Raw genomic sequence first — 17023 nt, 5'->3', positions numbered from 1 at the left:
ATTTTCTGCTACAGAAATAAAACTTAGTCAGGTGTACTGTTTGCTTGACCATCTGTGTCTACCTGACAACTATAAATCCTGTTTGAAAGAAGCAGGGTGTGTGTCTTGAAGATCCTAAAATTACATATAGTTTCATAAAAACTAGTAATTGGCTAGAGAAGAGAAACCCAAATTAATGCCCATGCTGGGGAAAAGGTGAGCAGAAAATGGTGTTTAAACATTTTTTGTGTGTGTGATAGACAGCTAAGGAGAACAAGTACAGTGTCACGCTATCCACAGTATCTGCTGTCTTTGCTTTTACAGAAATTTTGAGATTGTATTTCAGATACTGTGCCTGTTAAGTTAGGTCACATTTAAATGACCTGTACTGTGCCAGTGAACTTTCACTATTGAACAGTAATGTGTTTGGTGAAAAGATTACTGAAGAGAATACTCCTTCAGTTTTCATAAAAGTGGCTTTAGTAGATTCTGATCTATGGAGTAGGACACAACACTACCAGATTTCATACATGGGATCTGTTTTGCTGAAAGAGCAGCATGCAGTCAAGAATGATCAGATCATGTGTGAAGATCATCATTTTGGACAGAATGAGTCACTGACACCACCTGCCTGAAATTCTTAACTGATCAACTATTTTACATGTACTGGTCAGGCAGACTAAGGCAAGGTGCAGATTCATTGTTCTAAATTTCCCCTCAGTCTAGCAAAGGCCAGTTGGTATTTCAGTTAAAGCCTATGTTTTATTTTACTTGATGTAGTGAACAACATTTAAGGGTGGGATGGGCCCAAATAGTAGGGCACAAAAGAAGAAACAAGACACTTGCATGCTGTGCAGCCATAAATAAGTTTATCTCCTTGTCCTGTGGGTTTTTTCCCTTTTTTCCTTTTTATCTGCTTTTTTCTGAAACAGCTTGCAGTCTAAATAAACATTGCTGATTACCATGCATTTATACAGTACACATCCCACAGTTCTACTGTGGGATTTTCGGTGTGTCCATAAGAAGTAATTTTTATCCCTCTTCATATGTTACCAGAAATGTGATTTGGAAATTGCTGCATATATTGGACTTACACACTACATACATGTCTGTCTAATTAGCTTGCCATAAGAGTTCAAATCTGCATGTTTCACATGATACAGCTGGCTAGAAGTATGCTTATAACTCCATTTTAAGTATTTCAAACTATCAAAGGTCCACTGATCATGCAGTGAGTGTGACCAAGTGAAAAAACTTATGGAGGTGTTCTCAAAAGAAAGTGTTTGGAAACTGATCCATGTTTACAAGGCCCTCTGGAGAGAGTGTCTTATTTCATTTCTGCAGCTGTGAGTGAAGGCAGCAGGTTTTCACTTGGCTGTCTCTTTACAAAATGAGACCTTGAAGCAAGGCCTTGTTCCCCTGAAGTTATTTTTAGGGAAGCTAGAGATTGTCCTTTGGGACCGTACTTCTCTTAAATTTATTGTTTCAAGTTATGTAGCAGTTGTTTAAGATCATTCACTGATTAAGTTGTATTTAGTGGACATGATGTAACCAATCTTCTACTATCATGACAATATAAAATACAGTTGCTCATGGCTCTCTTCAGGGTAGAACTGGTCAGGGAATAAAGGGATCATATTTTTTAACAGTATTTAACAGAATTAAATATGCTTGAAATTCGTACCTTAGTGTGTTTATACAAATTGCTTTGGTTTATAAAAATGCTCTGGAAAAGATAAGCTTTTTAATATATTTGTAGTGTATTTATACACACACCTGGGCATGCCTGGTCTTTTTCTTTCAAATTCTTGCCTTCTCCTTGAGGAGTACCTACCTGAAGTGGGCAGTGACAACAGAAATAACTGGTTGTTGAAATAGCTTTTTAAATGCTTATTGTTAACTTATGGATTGAAAGTGTGTATGTGGAAAATATTTTCTTTGTGTTCTCAATAATGAAGTTATTGTATGCAAGCCAAAATGGTTAAAATTGATACACAAATCGTTTGCTATTAGTAACTCATTGCTAATTCAGGCTGATTTTGGTACCAAGGTTAGTGAAGGTTTGAGACTATTAGATAATGTAGTTGTTTTCAAGTTTAAATAAAAAGCTGTTTAAATAGCTAGAAATGTCCCTTTTTTGTTGCTTTTTGCTAAACCAGTGTATTATAAATGCATTTATTTTTTGCTAAGGAATGAAGCCAAGTATAATCTAGAGAAAAAGAACTCAAGAGAATTACATGTTTGAAGTGAAACAGTACTGCCTGGTTTAACCAAAAACAGATCAAATACTTTGTTGTGTGACTTTTTGTTTTATCCCACTGACCTGGATCTCTCTGATTTTTAAATAAGCTTTTAGAAAAAGCAGAGGAGTTGAACTGCCAGCTTCTGCTCATGAGCAATGTTCTAGAGCTGCAGTTGAAGCTTCTTTGATGGTCTAGTCGCATGCTTTTTTCCTTCTGTCTTTTTTTTATGTTTGGGGTTTTTTTTGAGCAGTTAATCTGAATTTCTTGTAAGCTTCTGTTGATGGCAGTTTATTAAAAAGACAGTAGTTTATTAAAAAGACGTGATAGGAAAGCATTTGGTGCTTTACAATATCTAATTCTTGCAAAAGTTGTCTACTATGGGAATTAAGGAGAGGGAGAGTGATGGGTTAGAATGAAAGCTTTAGTTTTCATGGAATGCCAGAAATTATCATCACCTCTACTAATTGTCTGGAAGAATATATCAAGAGAAATTAAATATACGCATCAGTGAGTGAGTATGTAATCTGAGGTATCCTAAACTGTGCTTCATGTGCCGTGTCCTGCACTTTTTTGAAATAGGCTGTATTCATATTCTTAAACAGAAGAATAATGTACATGTTTGAATAACTGGAAGTACAGTTATTTAAACAGCTGGCTTTCATAAGTGGTTTTAATCATGAGTTGTATCCAAGATAACATGTAGAATTACAGGGATGGATTTTTAGCTGGTGTAAACTGTCTTATCACCACTGACTTAATGGAGTTATGATAGCCGATCTGTGGTCTAGGGAGCAGAGAGTTCTTCCAAGTTTAACTGATGAATTAGACTGTATTTTGATTTACAGTTGATATTTACACATTTACTGCAGGTAGTTGACGTACCCAGCCAAGCTCCTCTCTCTTTGCGTTATGTCAAGATTGACTCAGTCAGGAGATCATGTCAGGTGTATGTAACACCAGTACAGCTAGCAGCATGCTACCCAGCTATTTTTAAGCCCCATTTAGTCATGGCATATGGTGACACATTGTTGGTGATCCAGGTATTTCGCTGATATGGTATTTCCTTGGTTTAGTTAAGAGCAGATGAAAACTGGCCAGGTAGATAAGAACATGAAACTGCAAGTAGTTGCTTTGGCTTCCATTATGTTTGGCATATTGTTGTGCCAAGCATCTTTATGATGCTTGGCACATTGTAAAGATTGCCCTGTAAACAGCCTGCTGTTCCTGTTTTAGTGTGATCATTTCCTATGGTTTTGCTGTTGTAAAATTGTGTGCAGAAAGCGGTAGAATACATTCAAATGTGTATTTGAGTTGTTTTTCTGTTGTTGCACTTGTAGGAGGTGTAAAATTCAGCATATACAAAGTGTTAGTGATTTCTGATAATAGGTTCCTTGCACCAGGAATGGTGGCCTGTAAGCAAGCTATCTTTATATATCTTTATACTGTTGATTTTTTTTTAATGGAGTGCAGTATGTGGCATAATCTGCACTTGAACTCCTTATTTTCCTTTTCTGCCCACAGAAAATCCTGAAAGATAGATTTGAGGATATAATTTCTTTTCAACTTAGAAATAATGTACGTGTCCATATTCAAGTTGACATTGTTTTTAAAAAAAAAAAAAATCTGTTGTGAATATATGTTATTCATGGAAATCTGTGACGTTCTGTTTTGCAGATGTCTTCATAAATAAACTTCTGTTTGTGGAAAATTTTTCTTGTTTTGTACCCATCATTCCTTACTCTTATATAACGAATTGTGAAGATTAGACTATTATGCTAAATTGCTCATTATAAAGTACTGTGTTATCCAGGCTTGTGACATAGCCATTTGTCAATTTTTAATGTAAACTGGTATTATTAATTTAGAATCAAGAGTTAAAAGCTCTGCAAATTGTTTTTCTTTTCTCTAGTTGGAGCCATCAAATGATTTCAGTTCGTGAGGCCAAAGCTATTCCAAGACCTGATGGCATTGAATGGAGAAACAAATTTATTTGTGTAGAAGGTAAAATGTATAGTTGCATTATTATTTTTAACTGTTAAGACACTAAATATAGAAATCTGTCAATTAGACTTTACCTTGGTTGTCTTTTAATAGTGCATATGTGTAATACAGTTATATACAAAATTAAGTTTAACCAATGTAAATAGTTTTTGGAAACAGTCCCACCAAAAACATTTGAGAAGGAAGCTTTAAGTTCTATAGGGTTTAAAAATAGTTCTCATGACCTTTTCTTCAAGACCACTCATTGCCCTGTTACTTTTGGAACAGGGATTAGGACTTTGACAAGGAATGGCCTTTATGACAGTAGTGTGTGTTTTCCTGCTCTGCAGAAGTAGTCATCAGTTTTGCCAAGATTGAGCTTCTGAAAAAACACAGCAGGCACATACTCAGATTACTCTCTAAGAATGTTCTTTGGTCTAGAAATGCTCTGGCATCCCAAGTCCGAGCAGTGTCTAGATTGTAAGTATGTTGATCCCCTTGTCTACTGATTCTGAGTGGCTTGTGAATGTGCAGTTTCTGCAGAGATTGTATGATGCATTCCAGAACTGGAGGGTAAACCCAGGCTACCTTTTGTATTTGCAGGTCTCAGCCTTCTTAGTGCAGGCTGGACTGTGCAGTAGCACTATACAGGGAACTTGCTTCATGTGCTCTTGATGTCTTTCAACTGCCGTTCAGAATCTACATGGAGAAGATGAACAGTTTGCATGTGTAGGAGATGAAGCTTGGACCACGGAAAGAGAAGATAATAGACCAAAGGAAGGATTGAGATGTTAGAATGAAAAGAAAAGCAGGGAAGGGACTGAGAGGTGCTGTGTAATTGGATACAGTTAACATAGAGAAGAAAGTGGAGTGAGAATCAGAATGCAGCAGGTAAAGAGGAATTGGTTGGATATGGATACAGATCCATATGGACTATGGATAAGGAACCAAGATGGAATGGGAGCAGAATTAGAAGTAGGTAGTTTAGGACACTGCGGTGAAGAGGGAAGGTTTGAAATAGGAGAGGAGCCCTGGGCCCTGGCTATAAATAAGAGGACTAGAACTTGGACAGGAGCCAAATGGTATGGAAACATTTAGACACTGAAAATTTTGCTGGGTGAAAAGGAGGATAAGGTGGAAGTCCTGTGGCTGAGCTGACATTCGTCAAGACTGCTGGGGGTGGGACTGCACCAGTGTGCGTGCATGTAATTTCCTGCATTTGTGCTGCTCTGTGCGGAGAATAATTACCTACTGGTGAAGTTGATGAGCTCTTGGCCACAGAATAGCTAACTTAGCTGTAGTCACATGGACTGCAGTGTGAAGCCACATGATGGGATTCCAGTTCTCTATTTGACTTTGGGGCGCTGGGGTCAGGGAATCAACTACCAGTCACAGGGGAAAAAATACACTGAAGGATGACTGCATGCTTGACTCTGCAGTCTCAGAGTTAAGAAATGCAAGAATTAGAGTATCTGCACAGCAGAAATGATATGGAATAGCATAGTGCAGGTATTGCCAAGGCTCCACACTGAAAGTGGGAGGTGGGAATGCTGGGCAGCTATGTCTGCTGCTGTCACATGATGCTGATCCTCTGTGTTGGGGGAGGGGCTGTGTGTTTCAAGCTCTTTTTTTTTTAATGACATTACAAAGTGGTTGACTAGTTAGGTTTTCCTTTTTTCAGGTTGGAAAATAGAATATCATCATACAAAACAAGTATTTTAGAATTTGTATTAAATGGGTTTGATTACATACAACTTTTCCTTAAGAGTGCATTTTGCATTTGAACTATCAAAAGCAAAATTATCTACAGGTGGCACATCTGATTCTTTCCTGTTACAGTGTGCTTCAAGACTTTATTAGTGGGTTTTATCCTCACATACCAAGTTTTTACTTCCAAAGTAGAAGTGAAAAAATAGATTTCCTATTTCAAATCTAAGTAGGCTTCAAGTTTGTAATAGCTGTTAAGCTGAACTGGTTTAACAAAGTACATAGATAAACCTCTGTGTACTTTGAGAAGAAGCTTCTAAAAGCTGGCTAAACATGCCAGCATAGTCTGGTTTCCAAGTCTCTCTCAGATTTTCCAGTTAGTGGACTAAAATATCAGTAAGTGGTATTATTGTGTATATTTTTTAATACTTTAAATATATTTTTTGGTAGTTTACACAAGTCTATGTCTGCAAGTTGCCACATGTATTTAGGCTTGCTCAAGGAAAAAAATTGTGTTCTGTTTTAAATTTTTTGGCATTAAGACTGATTCTCACTTGTCTTTCTGCTGTTAGAGAAATATAGTAGAGATGCTCTTTTCAAACAGTTTAAAATCTAGCAGGCTGTTACCATGAAGGGGATACAGAAACCACTGCTTTTAGCTAATGTTTGTGAACGTTCCTTATAACAAGCTCTAAATTGCTACCAACTACTCTGGTTTCAGTTTAAGTCTTGCCTATATCAAATAATATCAACTATTCTCCTGTTGAAAAAGGCACAGTTTGGAAAAGCTAGAAACATGGCAATTTTGTGAGACAACTAAATTGATAGTCATTTAGGGAAACTGAATGAGAAGTAGTCTAAGCTGCACCTGATTCATGCATGTACTTTTTCAGATCTACATGTTAACAATAATAGTTCTAAAAATAATTCCTTAAGCCTTGGTTTGCAGCAATTCTGAAGCTTTATGATTTCTTGTATTTTATTGTGGAAAGATGATCCCTTTTAGCCTTTCCCTCTAGCATCAGTGTTGAAGGTGTAGTACTTGTTTTCTTTTAGTATTCTGGTCTCTGTGTGAACAAAGTAACTTATGATGGACTCTCACTGTCTTGATGGTTAGAAAATGTACTGGTGTAAGTAACTGATTGCAAAATTATTCTTGCTGTGCTCCAGGGAATGAGTTGGTCTTTCGACAGTCAGTAAATATGCAGGAGAATAAAGGGAAGATATGAGTCAGCTTTAGTGCCTGAGTACCTTTTTTTCCCCTGCTGACTGTTTCAGATTGTACAGCTTTGCTCTTGCTGTTTTAAAAATATCTATATCTTGATTCAACATGAAGTACATGAAGGTCCTAGCATTAAAGAAACAGTCAACATCGTGTTTAAGACACACAAAAGAAATGCTGCACCGCTTCATATGGTAAGGGACGTGGAATTCTTAGCAGCAGTAGGTCACTGTGTCAAATTATGTGACTTACTTTAGAGGACTGTGTACATTTTTTTGTTGATTGCCATTTTTTTGATCTGATCTAAATGTATGATGCATTCTGCAGTAAAATAAATCTGCCGGTAAATGTCCACTTAAAACTTTACAGATAGTTTGAAGAGAAACCTTTTAGACACCTGCCAAATACAGCATTTATCGCATGAAACAATTACTTTGTAAATTTAAATAGCTTGCAGAAGTAAAAACCCAGTGCCACGGATCATGTTCCAAATTTGAAGTCCCAGTCTCCATAATGGCATAAGACATTCTGGTGTCTGTTTAATACTTTATTTTACTGTATGTCCCTAACTGAATAAAAGCAATTCATAACCAACTGAAAAAAGGTACCTGATCCAGCAAATACTTCTGTGGTTCTGTGGCCTTTAAGGACGTTCATTCATTTTGCCAGTATGAAATATACCATGTTACTTAAGCAGTTCTCTAGTAAGGGAAAAAAGACTATAAAATCTGTTTTGTAGCACACTGTAATGCATATTATCTGCATCATAATTTTTTAGTACCTATTGCTTTAATGTTGGCATTAAAGGAGTGGCTATCAGTAGCAAGGAGTACTTTTTTTAATCCTTCATTAAAAAAAAAGTCCCAAAGTATTAATTGTGTTAGGAAAAAAAAAGAAAAATCTGTAGTCTGTTAGAAGCTGGAAGCCCCAAATTGTTAACTCCTGAATTGATACTGTAGAATAGGTATGAACTGATAAAATATATTTTTACAGCAGTTGATACATCTTATATAGTAAACATTTTACTATAACTTTTTATATGTTTCTTGTATTTCACTGAGAAGCTGTTGAATGAGATTAATCTAAAGTGAGCAGTTTCAAGAGGCACATGTGTAGTAAGTTTCAAAACATTTTAATATGCAAGATCATATTCTGATATGTCATCACAGATTATTAAGCAGAAACAAATAATTACTGATACATAAACTGAGCACAATCATAATGTGCTTCAATAGATACAATAGCCTGACTATATTATGCATTACATACCATTAAAGTATTCAGGGTTTTTGGGGGGGGGTTTTGGTTGGGTTTTTTTTTTTATTAATTTTATGTAGAAATGAAGATTGAGAAGCAAAGTAGAATCAGCCACTCAAAACACTCTTGGGAAGCAATGATTGTTGACTCTTCTGGGTTTTGTATGAAGATAGTCTAGCCCTAGGTTTCTTAACACTTTTTAATGTATGTGTTTGATCTTGCAGAGCCCTTTGATGGGACAAACACTGCTAGAGCTGTACATGAAAAACAGAAGTTTGATATTATCAAAGGTGAATTTCTGAAGGTAAACAGTATATCTCATTTAATTTTTCTGGTCAGTTTGGTTTTCAAGATAGTTATACAAATGCTAGTCATTGAACCTGCCTGTTTCTGATGTTTGTTATGAATATTTTTGGTTTGTATGATACAAATAATAGCAATGTATTTTGAAAATTATGTGGGAATTTTTTTAGTAAGAGTATTTATTAATGTTTGCCACTAAGCATCAGGTTTCAGTTGAAATGGATAGTTGGAATAGTAAACCCTTTGTCTTAGATTTTCTTATGTGTGTAAAAATTTTAGTGATAGTCAATAGCTTTAGAATTACAACTTTATCTTTATTCATTACTTCTTGCAACATGAATTTGGCTGATAATAAACAATGTTTTATACTACTTACCCGCCCTTTTTAATAAATATTGACACCAATGGTTTTCTGCTGGTTTTTGCAACTGAGTTAAATTGGTACTTTTCTTTAGGGAGACCACACTCATAATTTTAGAACATTAGTGGTTCAAACTGGAGTTTTCACTGTTCCAGTCAGTAGAGGAGGCAAGGACACTTTGGAGCAAGCAAAGATTTAGGCCTTGGTTAAACATCATCCTTCTAAAAATCGTTGTTGCCAACCTTCTTTTATGTTTGTTTCCTATCACAGGCATTATATTTGGAATCACAGCTCAAATTCTAGTTTTCTGAGACCTCTGACTATTGATAATGTAGTTATGACTAGGGATTAGTGTGCAGAACTGACTTCAAAGCGTCCTGTTATGCTGTCATTGGAGGCTTCTGTTTACTCCAGTTGATAAAGTCCTTAAATATCTTGAGGGTGTCTCCAGCAAAAAGAAAATCAGTGCCAGATACTTGTAATAAAACAAATGCTATAAGGTGTTGCCTTAGTCAGAAAAGGATAGCTTTTTTTTCTTTGTAATTTTGTTCAGAAATGTCAGTTTCCTTCTATTTAACCATGTTAGCATACAAAATACTGAACTGGTTGCATACTTCTACATGAACTACTTGATTTGGTGAATCTGCTAAAGCAGTGGTTTACAAAGTAGCTTGAGCTCTCTCACTGTTCTGTGACATCAGAGTGAACTTCTCTTTTCAGAGTTTTCAATGTAAAAATTGATTTCAAACCTGTGTGGTTTTCTGAAAAATGCAAAAGCAGTTGTTTGATCCTAGCTGTCTGGAAGCCTATATATTAGAGTGTTATGGCCCTGAAAAAATTTCCTCTTTACTGGGAACCATAAGGAATAACAGTTGCTTAAAATTGCAAGTACTTATTAATATTGTGCACTTTTTTAAGAAGCCTAAGGCATCTGTTTGTCTCATTGCTCTTGAGAGATTATTCTTCCTGTGGTTTTCATTACATATTGTGGTTTAAATGAATTCTGTGTAAAGGCAAGAGGGTTGCTGCAGTTATTTGCAGCTTCATGGTCTTGTAGATGTGACAGGTGTGTCCTGGAATTCACACTAGAATACAGAAGAAAAATTAAATAACCTATTTTAAAGACACAGTTAAGTTCTGGAAATATCAGAATATATAAGACCCTGTATCAGGAATTTTGACGTGTAAATTTGAGACAATTATTTTGCAGTCAGAATATCAGTATAATGCTTAAATAACGTTAACATCTCAGTCTCCACAAATCCACTGTCTTCTTGAAAGGTTGTAACTTCCTCAATAGTTCATTGCATTTTGTGTAGCTTTTAATTCCCTTAAAAACAAACAAAACCAAAACCCATCTATTTTCAAGAAGGAGAAAATATCAACCTTGTTTTTGTGGACCTGAGGCTTACCATTGTAAGCAGTATTTAAGTATTAGTGGCAAAGATTATTTAGCCTGTTAAAACTTTGTACTTTTTTCCCCAGACTTGGCATGTGTTAGAAGACAAGAAAGACCTGAACTGTGTATTACCTTTAAGAGCAACTGTATGAATGGAAACAACCAACTTCTGTCACTTTCTTCCTATTGGATCCTGCTGAAATAAAGTATCAAAAGCAAGAGGCAGTTTCTCCATGGTTTTTTATGACATGTTTTTCTCTGTAAACTTTTGTTAAGGAAATGTTTATAAGAAAGATTGCATATTTTATTATCCACATTTGTTAATACAGCTCTGCATTCAAAAATATGTTTTCTCAAAATGGTTGCATTCTTGACTTCTAGAAGAAATTCAAACTGCAAACCACAAGAATAAATCCATTATAAGGAAAGTATGGGGATATGCTTACTTGTTTCCGTTATTTGTGTAATCATTAATTCAGATGCATTTAACCATGAAATAGACATTCAGAGATAAAAAATGTGCAAGTTATTGCACACAGTACCCACTTCTTGATGAAGAGACAGCCCATGCTTTACATCTGCGTAACTGCAGTAAGCACTTTTGCTCAACTTGGCACTTTTCAGGTTTTTTTCCCTTCTATGTGGAACAACAATCTACAATTTATGAAAATTAAGCTAAATTATGGTTGGTGGCGTTCTGGATATCCAGAACACTAATCTAGACTGGAATTGTCAAGTGACAGTTCCACTACAAAGAAGGTGAAATAACAAAGGACAAATCAATATACATAAATTCTTCATATTCGCACAGAGCAGGCAAGATACTTTTTAGTGCTTCCTTTACATATTTGAAGTCATAGTGATGTCTACTTTGGGGAAAAAAAAAGCCAAAACACCTCACATTACTACCACTTCTACAATAAGCTGGGCTTCTGTCTTGATTTTGTGTGAATATTTAAATTGGTCAGCTACTGTAAATTGAATTTAAATAATCTTGAAAACTTTAGCTGTTCCAAAAGAAGTTGTGAACCTTCTTTTGGACCTGCTGTAGCACAATTTGTGCCTCATATTTGTTATTGAAGACCAATTAATTGTTAAAACTGTACTTGCCATTGATGTCAAAATCATTTTCCTCTTTTAAAGTTTAATATTTTGTATGGTGTCCAGTGTAATAAAGTTTATATATGGAAGATACAGCTTATTTTTCCAGTTTATGTTATTTTGTACTACATAATTAAAATATTTCCTATAATTAAGTAGAAAAGGTGATGCCCTGTAAAGGTAAGGCCCCTGTTGCAAATCATAAACTTCTATATGGCTGTTCTGTGCTGCATATGTGTACAGGTAAAAGTTTCATCTGTTGCTGTCTCTAACAAGATTGTGAAAACCCTTATAAACTGTAAAATAACAAGCATTATGTCGTCTTGTGCAAATGTTGAAATAAATTAGAACTTAAAAGTTTTACTTGTTTTAATTCAGAAGTTCTAGAAACTGTAAACTACTTGTGGGCTATGAGGTTACTTACTACATATTTCATCATGATCTTGTCTGTGATATTTCTGGCTTGCTTCTTAAAGCAGCTTCCTTCTGCAATTTAAACAGTCTTTCAGTTTTAATCCAACTGTCAATCCACTAAAATGTTCTCTGTGTATCTTCCCTCTTACTGCCCTTCCTCTTCATAGGGTGGTAGACTTGGTCTCAGTGAAACATTCACTTTGATCTGCTTTATGTAAAATGGAAGCACAAGTTTTTAGTACAGGATGATGGCTGGTTTCAAAGATGCTATACAAGCCTTAGATGGATTTTGGGGAGCGGGGAGGACTGCTTTTGGTTTTTTAAAGGTGCTGGCTGTCTCTGTCTAGAAAATGTAAAACTTTCCCAATGTAGGATAACTAAGAAGGACATACAGTTTTGCCAAATTTGAACATGTATTTCAGGTGAGTTGGATGTGAGGCACAAATCTTCGTGCATGTCTCTTACATGTTTGCATCACCTAAGGTGTCAATGTGTCTCACACCTTGAATTACTGCTTTATGTTTGAAACTGCTTCTTCCTGCCTGCTTTAAAATAGACAGTTAAAATTGTGGTACCTCCCTGCAACTCCACAAAAATTAACCCATCAACTCGGTGATATTTTTAATACAAGCCAAGATCTGTAATCACAATGGCCTGTGTCTTTCAAAAAAATCCTTTTGGCTTTTTTCTCAAGTTTATGTACTTCTGATAAGCTACATTTATAATCAGAAATACAAAGTCTAGATGGTAGTTTTCCCCAACTGTGTCAGGACAAGCCTGTTTGCCACATCTTCTCAAACAGAAAACTCTCCCGTAATTTACTGTGTTCGCTAAGCAAGGTGTAAGATGGTATAACTTGGTTTAGCTTATAGCAAAAGAAGCTAGTGGGTGGTCTGGCAAGAGCATGGAAAGTGGTTCACATATTAAAAAATAACCCAAGAGGTCTGGAAAACAAATTTCACCGCATGTCACATTACATTATTCTCCTGTCAAGGCAACCAAAAGTGGTACCACTTTCCCTTGAAGTCCTAAGACAGCTGGAAGGATGGTGAATGAACATAATGGTATTTGTTAAATGGTGAGCTGCAACTTTCGTCAGAAAACTTCAGATAAAATACCACAAAAATAAATGCTTTGGGAAGAGTGAGTAGGAGCTTAACTTTAACTTTAGATTCAGTTCTGCCTAGTCTGAAGTTGTTCAGGGTTTTATGGCCTGGATTTTCATCTACTCTGGGCAGGCATCCAGAGGGAGAAATCCACTAATGACTATCATAAATCTTAGCGTTACCATGAAGTTTTCCCTTCTTGATTTCAAAATAAACACATTCACACACCCATCCCTTGGCATACACCCTAGCAGGAAATTTCTGAGACACCTTTGGTAAAAGGTGTTTTTCATGGCTGACCAAGGTTTCAGCATGTGTGCAAGATGCTGACTTGTCTGAGGTTTCTTACTTGAAATAAAAATGCTGTTTGTTATTTTAGGGCTAGTTTTGACTACTAGTCAAAATGTTTTTGCATGTTTTGTAGTTCAAAAGTTTTGGCATTGGGGTTCCCTACCATTTCTCACTTTATATAGTGTCAGAAACTGTTAGTGTCTTGTCTAGGATTTTAGGAACTCTATTTAGTCTTCTAGCAGTTCTTTTAATTAACAGGTTCAGAGGTGTACGGGAGGACCAAACGTTAGCAAGAGCTTCCCATTCAGAATTGGCATAGACTGTATCCTGTGAAACTTGACGTTTACTTTTTAGCTTCCTTGCTCTCACTTCTCTTAAAACATGATTGTGTAAGTGTACTCTCTATAACTTCAGGTGTTCTGACAGTTGAGAGGTTATTTTTAAGATATCCCTTGTGATGAATTCGATGTAAAACAAATTTAAGACTCAAACTGAAGAGTGACATAGTTATTTGGGAGAAATGGGCAGCTATAATAAAAGGATGTAGATAACCCGAAGTTAGAGTTTATGAATACCACCCTAAATGCTTATTTGGAACCAATGCTTTACTTGTACTTGAGTCACTGGACTTAATTCACAGTATATTTGGTGTTAAATTTAAGTCCATCAGAATGTTACTCTTGATTTAATGGATTCTACTTGCTTTGGGTTCTCTCACGTGTATTTTGTAATGTTTGTTTTTATTTGTCTTGTTTTCTCTAATCTTTGTGTGTTTTGGTATAAGTCTTTTCCTCATTGATTTTACAGAGTATGATGCTTGTATGAAGACCATGAAAGAATATGATATTTTGGTCAACTTCAGGTCAAATTAAGTTGAGAGAAGTACAGAAGGGAGAGCACTAGTTCTGAAAATAATTTGAAAGGCTTCTGGTAAAAGGGTACTCACCTTCCTCTTTCTGTGCTGAAGACTGAATCAAAACTTGTGCAATATACATATGCTTCGTACATAAGCATTTCTAGAATATTGTAATGCTCTTGTCTTCAGTGTGTAAAGAATGTGAAGACTTCTACCTTGAATTTCATTGTGCTGCATACACTGTCTCAGTGCTCATGATAATATCTGGAGCTTAAGTTGGTACCTGTTTCAAGTACACTTCTTCGACAAATTATGGTCTGACCTTGTAAATTGTGTACCTCAGTGGGTAGGTCAAGAGAGCAGACAGGTTTTATCTGTATGTAGTGTTTAGGAAATATTTTACTTTGAGTGACACTCTCAGTAGAATTTTAATTTAGCATTGCAGAGAGAGTTTGTACTCAGAAATACCTGCTTGAGTTTTTTTGTACTTGTAACACAAGGAGGAATTCGCCAATTGAGTTATAGCCAGCTATTTATTTGAAGAACAAAAAAAAAAAAAAACATCAGATTAGAGTTATACTGTGCATACAATGTTTTATACCTGAAATAAATTGGGAGTTCTTTATTTACTATCAGAATTTCAGTGCTTCCTCCCCCTCTTCTAAAAAATAATTTTAAAAAATGTCATTACTTAGGCTAGTACAAGTTGAAAATATTTCCATTTTGTCTGTGAAAAGCAGAATAATAAGGAGTAAACGTGGCTTAACCTAAACCCTACATGGTAAGGTAGTTTGTCTTTGCTTTAAATTAAAATTGGTTCAAGTCCACTCAAAGAGGACATTTGAATTGTCCTGTGGTTTAACACACCGACAAATCTGGCGGTTCAAATCTATTCCGTGTGTGTTGTTAAAAGCTACGGCACATCTGATAGGTCTTACAGCACAATATTAATTATTAATAGCATGCATCCTAGGCTCATCCACTGGTAATTGTATTTGACCTCTCTAGCTCATATTTGAGGCACTCGCTGTGCTCTGGCATGGGACTTGCTTTTGAACGCGCCAAATGCACCTTTCTTGGGGGAGACACGAAAACGCCCCTTTTCATCTGTGCCGTGCACCTCAAATTCGCTAGAGGTGGCTTGGGAAGGTCTGCTGGGGCCCCAGCTCCTGCCTCCCTGCTGCTGCCCGGCTGCCCCATCCCTGCTGTAAAAACACCTCGTGTCGCCGTCATTGGCGGGCAGGCCAAGGGGGCAAGCAGCCAGGGGCGGCTGTCGGCTGCTGCCACGTGTCCCAGCACCCGGTTGGTGCTAGGACCCAGGGTAGGACCGGCAGCGACTCGGCGCTGTAACTTGGCTGACTTCTATTTAAAGACTGCCCTGAGTCAGGAGAAGCGAGAGCTGCTGGGGATGACAGTTGCTTCAGGCAACCCTGGGGAGGACAGGGTCGGGGGTAAAAATCACCGGCGAGGGCCTGAGCTGGGAAGGGCATGGAGGGGTACTGCGGTGCCGAGTGCGACAGGGCCTCTGAGACCTCGTCCTTCGTAGAGGATGAAGAGGAAGAGGAGGAGGAGGAGGAAGAGGAGGAGGAGGAGGAAGAGGAGGAGGAGGAGGCGGCTGTGGACCCAGAGGAAGCAGAGGAGCTGACTAACAGGTACTGCCGCCCTGACAGACGTGCAGATGCGGGGGGAGCTGGCAGCTCCAGCCCAAAGCACAAGCCGGGGCGGGGGGGGTTGCAGGCAGGATTGGGGCCTGGTGCTGGTTTTAGTGCCTTCCCCCCTTCCCTTCCCCAATTGCCACAGATAAAAAGTGGGGAAGGCTGTTAATGGGGGGTGTTTTGGATGGGTATGGTTGTAATTAAATTTTGTGTGGTAAATGCCTGCCCTGAGTTCCCTGAAAGCTTTTCTATTTAAAGATCCGCCAGCATGCCAGCTCAAGTGGCATCTCCCTCTGCTCCTCCTTCACTGGATGACTCTTTGTCACATATCAATCTTAAATGCTGAATTGTGTTTTTGTGGCAAGGTTTTGGTAGTGGGGCAACTGCAGGGGTGGCTTCTGTGAGAAGCTGCTAGAAGCTTCCCCTGTGTCTGATAGAGCCCATGCCAGTTGGCTCCAAGATGGACCCGCTGCTGGGTCAGTGACAGTGTTATCTGTGATAACAGATTTAAGGGGCGGGGGTGGAACCTGAGCAACTGCAGCCGGAGAGAGGAGTGAGACTATGTGAGAGAGACAGCTCTGCAGACACCCAGGCTAGTGCAGAAGGAGGGGCAGGAGGGGCTCCAGGCACCGGAGCAGAGATTCCCCAGCAGCCTGGGGTGAAGACCATGGTAAGGCAGTCTATACCCCTGCAGCCCATGGAGCTCCACGGGGGAGCAGATCTCCACCTGCAGCCCGGGGAGGACCCCATGCTGGAGCAGGGGGATGCCTGAAGGAGGCTGTGACCCTGTGGGAAGTCTGCCCTGGAGCAGGCTCCTGGCAGGACCTGTGGACCCATAGAAAGAGGAGCCCAGGCTGGAGCAGGTTTGCTGGCAGAACTTGTGACCCCATGGGGGACCCACGCTGAAGCAGTCTGTTCGTGAAGGACGGCACCCCATGGAAGGGACCCAGGCTGGAGCAGTTCATGAAGAAGGAGGGATTCACATTGGAGAAGTTTGTGGAGGACTGTCTCCTGTGGGTGGGACCCCACGCTGGAGCAGGGGAAGAGTGTGAGGAGTCCTCCCCCTGAGGAGGAAGGAGAGGCAGAGACAACATGTTATGAACTGACCACAACCCCCATTCCCTGTCTGCCTGTGTCACTGTGGGGGAG

At 38.2% G+C, this 17023-nt stretch overlaps 2 protein-coding genes across 2 annotated transcripts in view; both read left to right on the top strand.

The window, feature by feature from the left end:
• The window catches only part of TENT2 (terminal nucleotidyltransferase 2), a gene marked incomplete at its 5' end in the record, with an annotated part of 42066 nt that extends 33122 nt beyond the window's left edge, over nucleotides 1-8944 (top strand). Inside the window, 2 exons of the mRNA XM_082012941.1 lie at nucleotides 4132-4223; nucleotides 8613-8944. Of these exons, the coding sequence (XP_081869067.1) occupies nucleotides 4132-4223; nucleotides 8613-8782 (262 nt within the window). The 3' untranslated portion in view covers nucleotides 8783-8944. The remainder of the gene's footprint in view (nucleotides 1-4131; nucleotides 4224-8612) is intronic.
• A 6763-nt stretch (nucleotides 8945-15707) lies between these two features.
• The window catches only part of CMYA5 (cardiomyopathy associated 5), a gene marked incomplete at both ends in the record, with an annotated part of 51926 nt that continues 50610 nt past the window's right edge, over nucleotides 15708-17023 (top strand). Inside the window, one exon of the mRNA XM_082013770.1 lies at nucleotides 15708-15871. Coding sequence (XP_081869896.1) covers nucleotides 15708-15871 — 164 coding nt within the window. The remainder of the gene's footprint in view (nucleotides 15872-17023) is intronic.

This window comes from Phaethon aethereus, assembly GCF_964289735.1.
Source record: "Phaethon aethereus genome assembly, chromosome: Z".
Classification (NCBI taxonomy): Eukaryota; Metazoa; Chordata; class Aves; order Phaethontiformes; family Phaethontidae; genus Phaethon; species Phaethon aethereus.
Note: the sequence above shows the minus strand (reverse complement) of the source record. Positions and strands in the feature narration are given on the sequence as shown.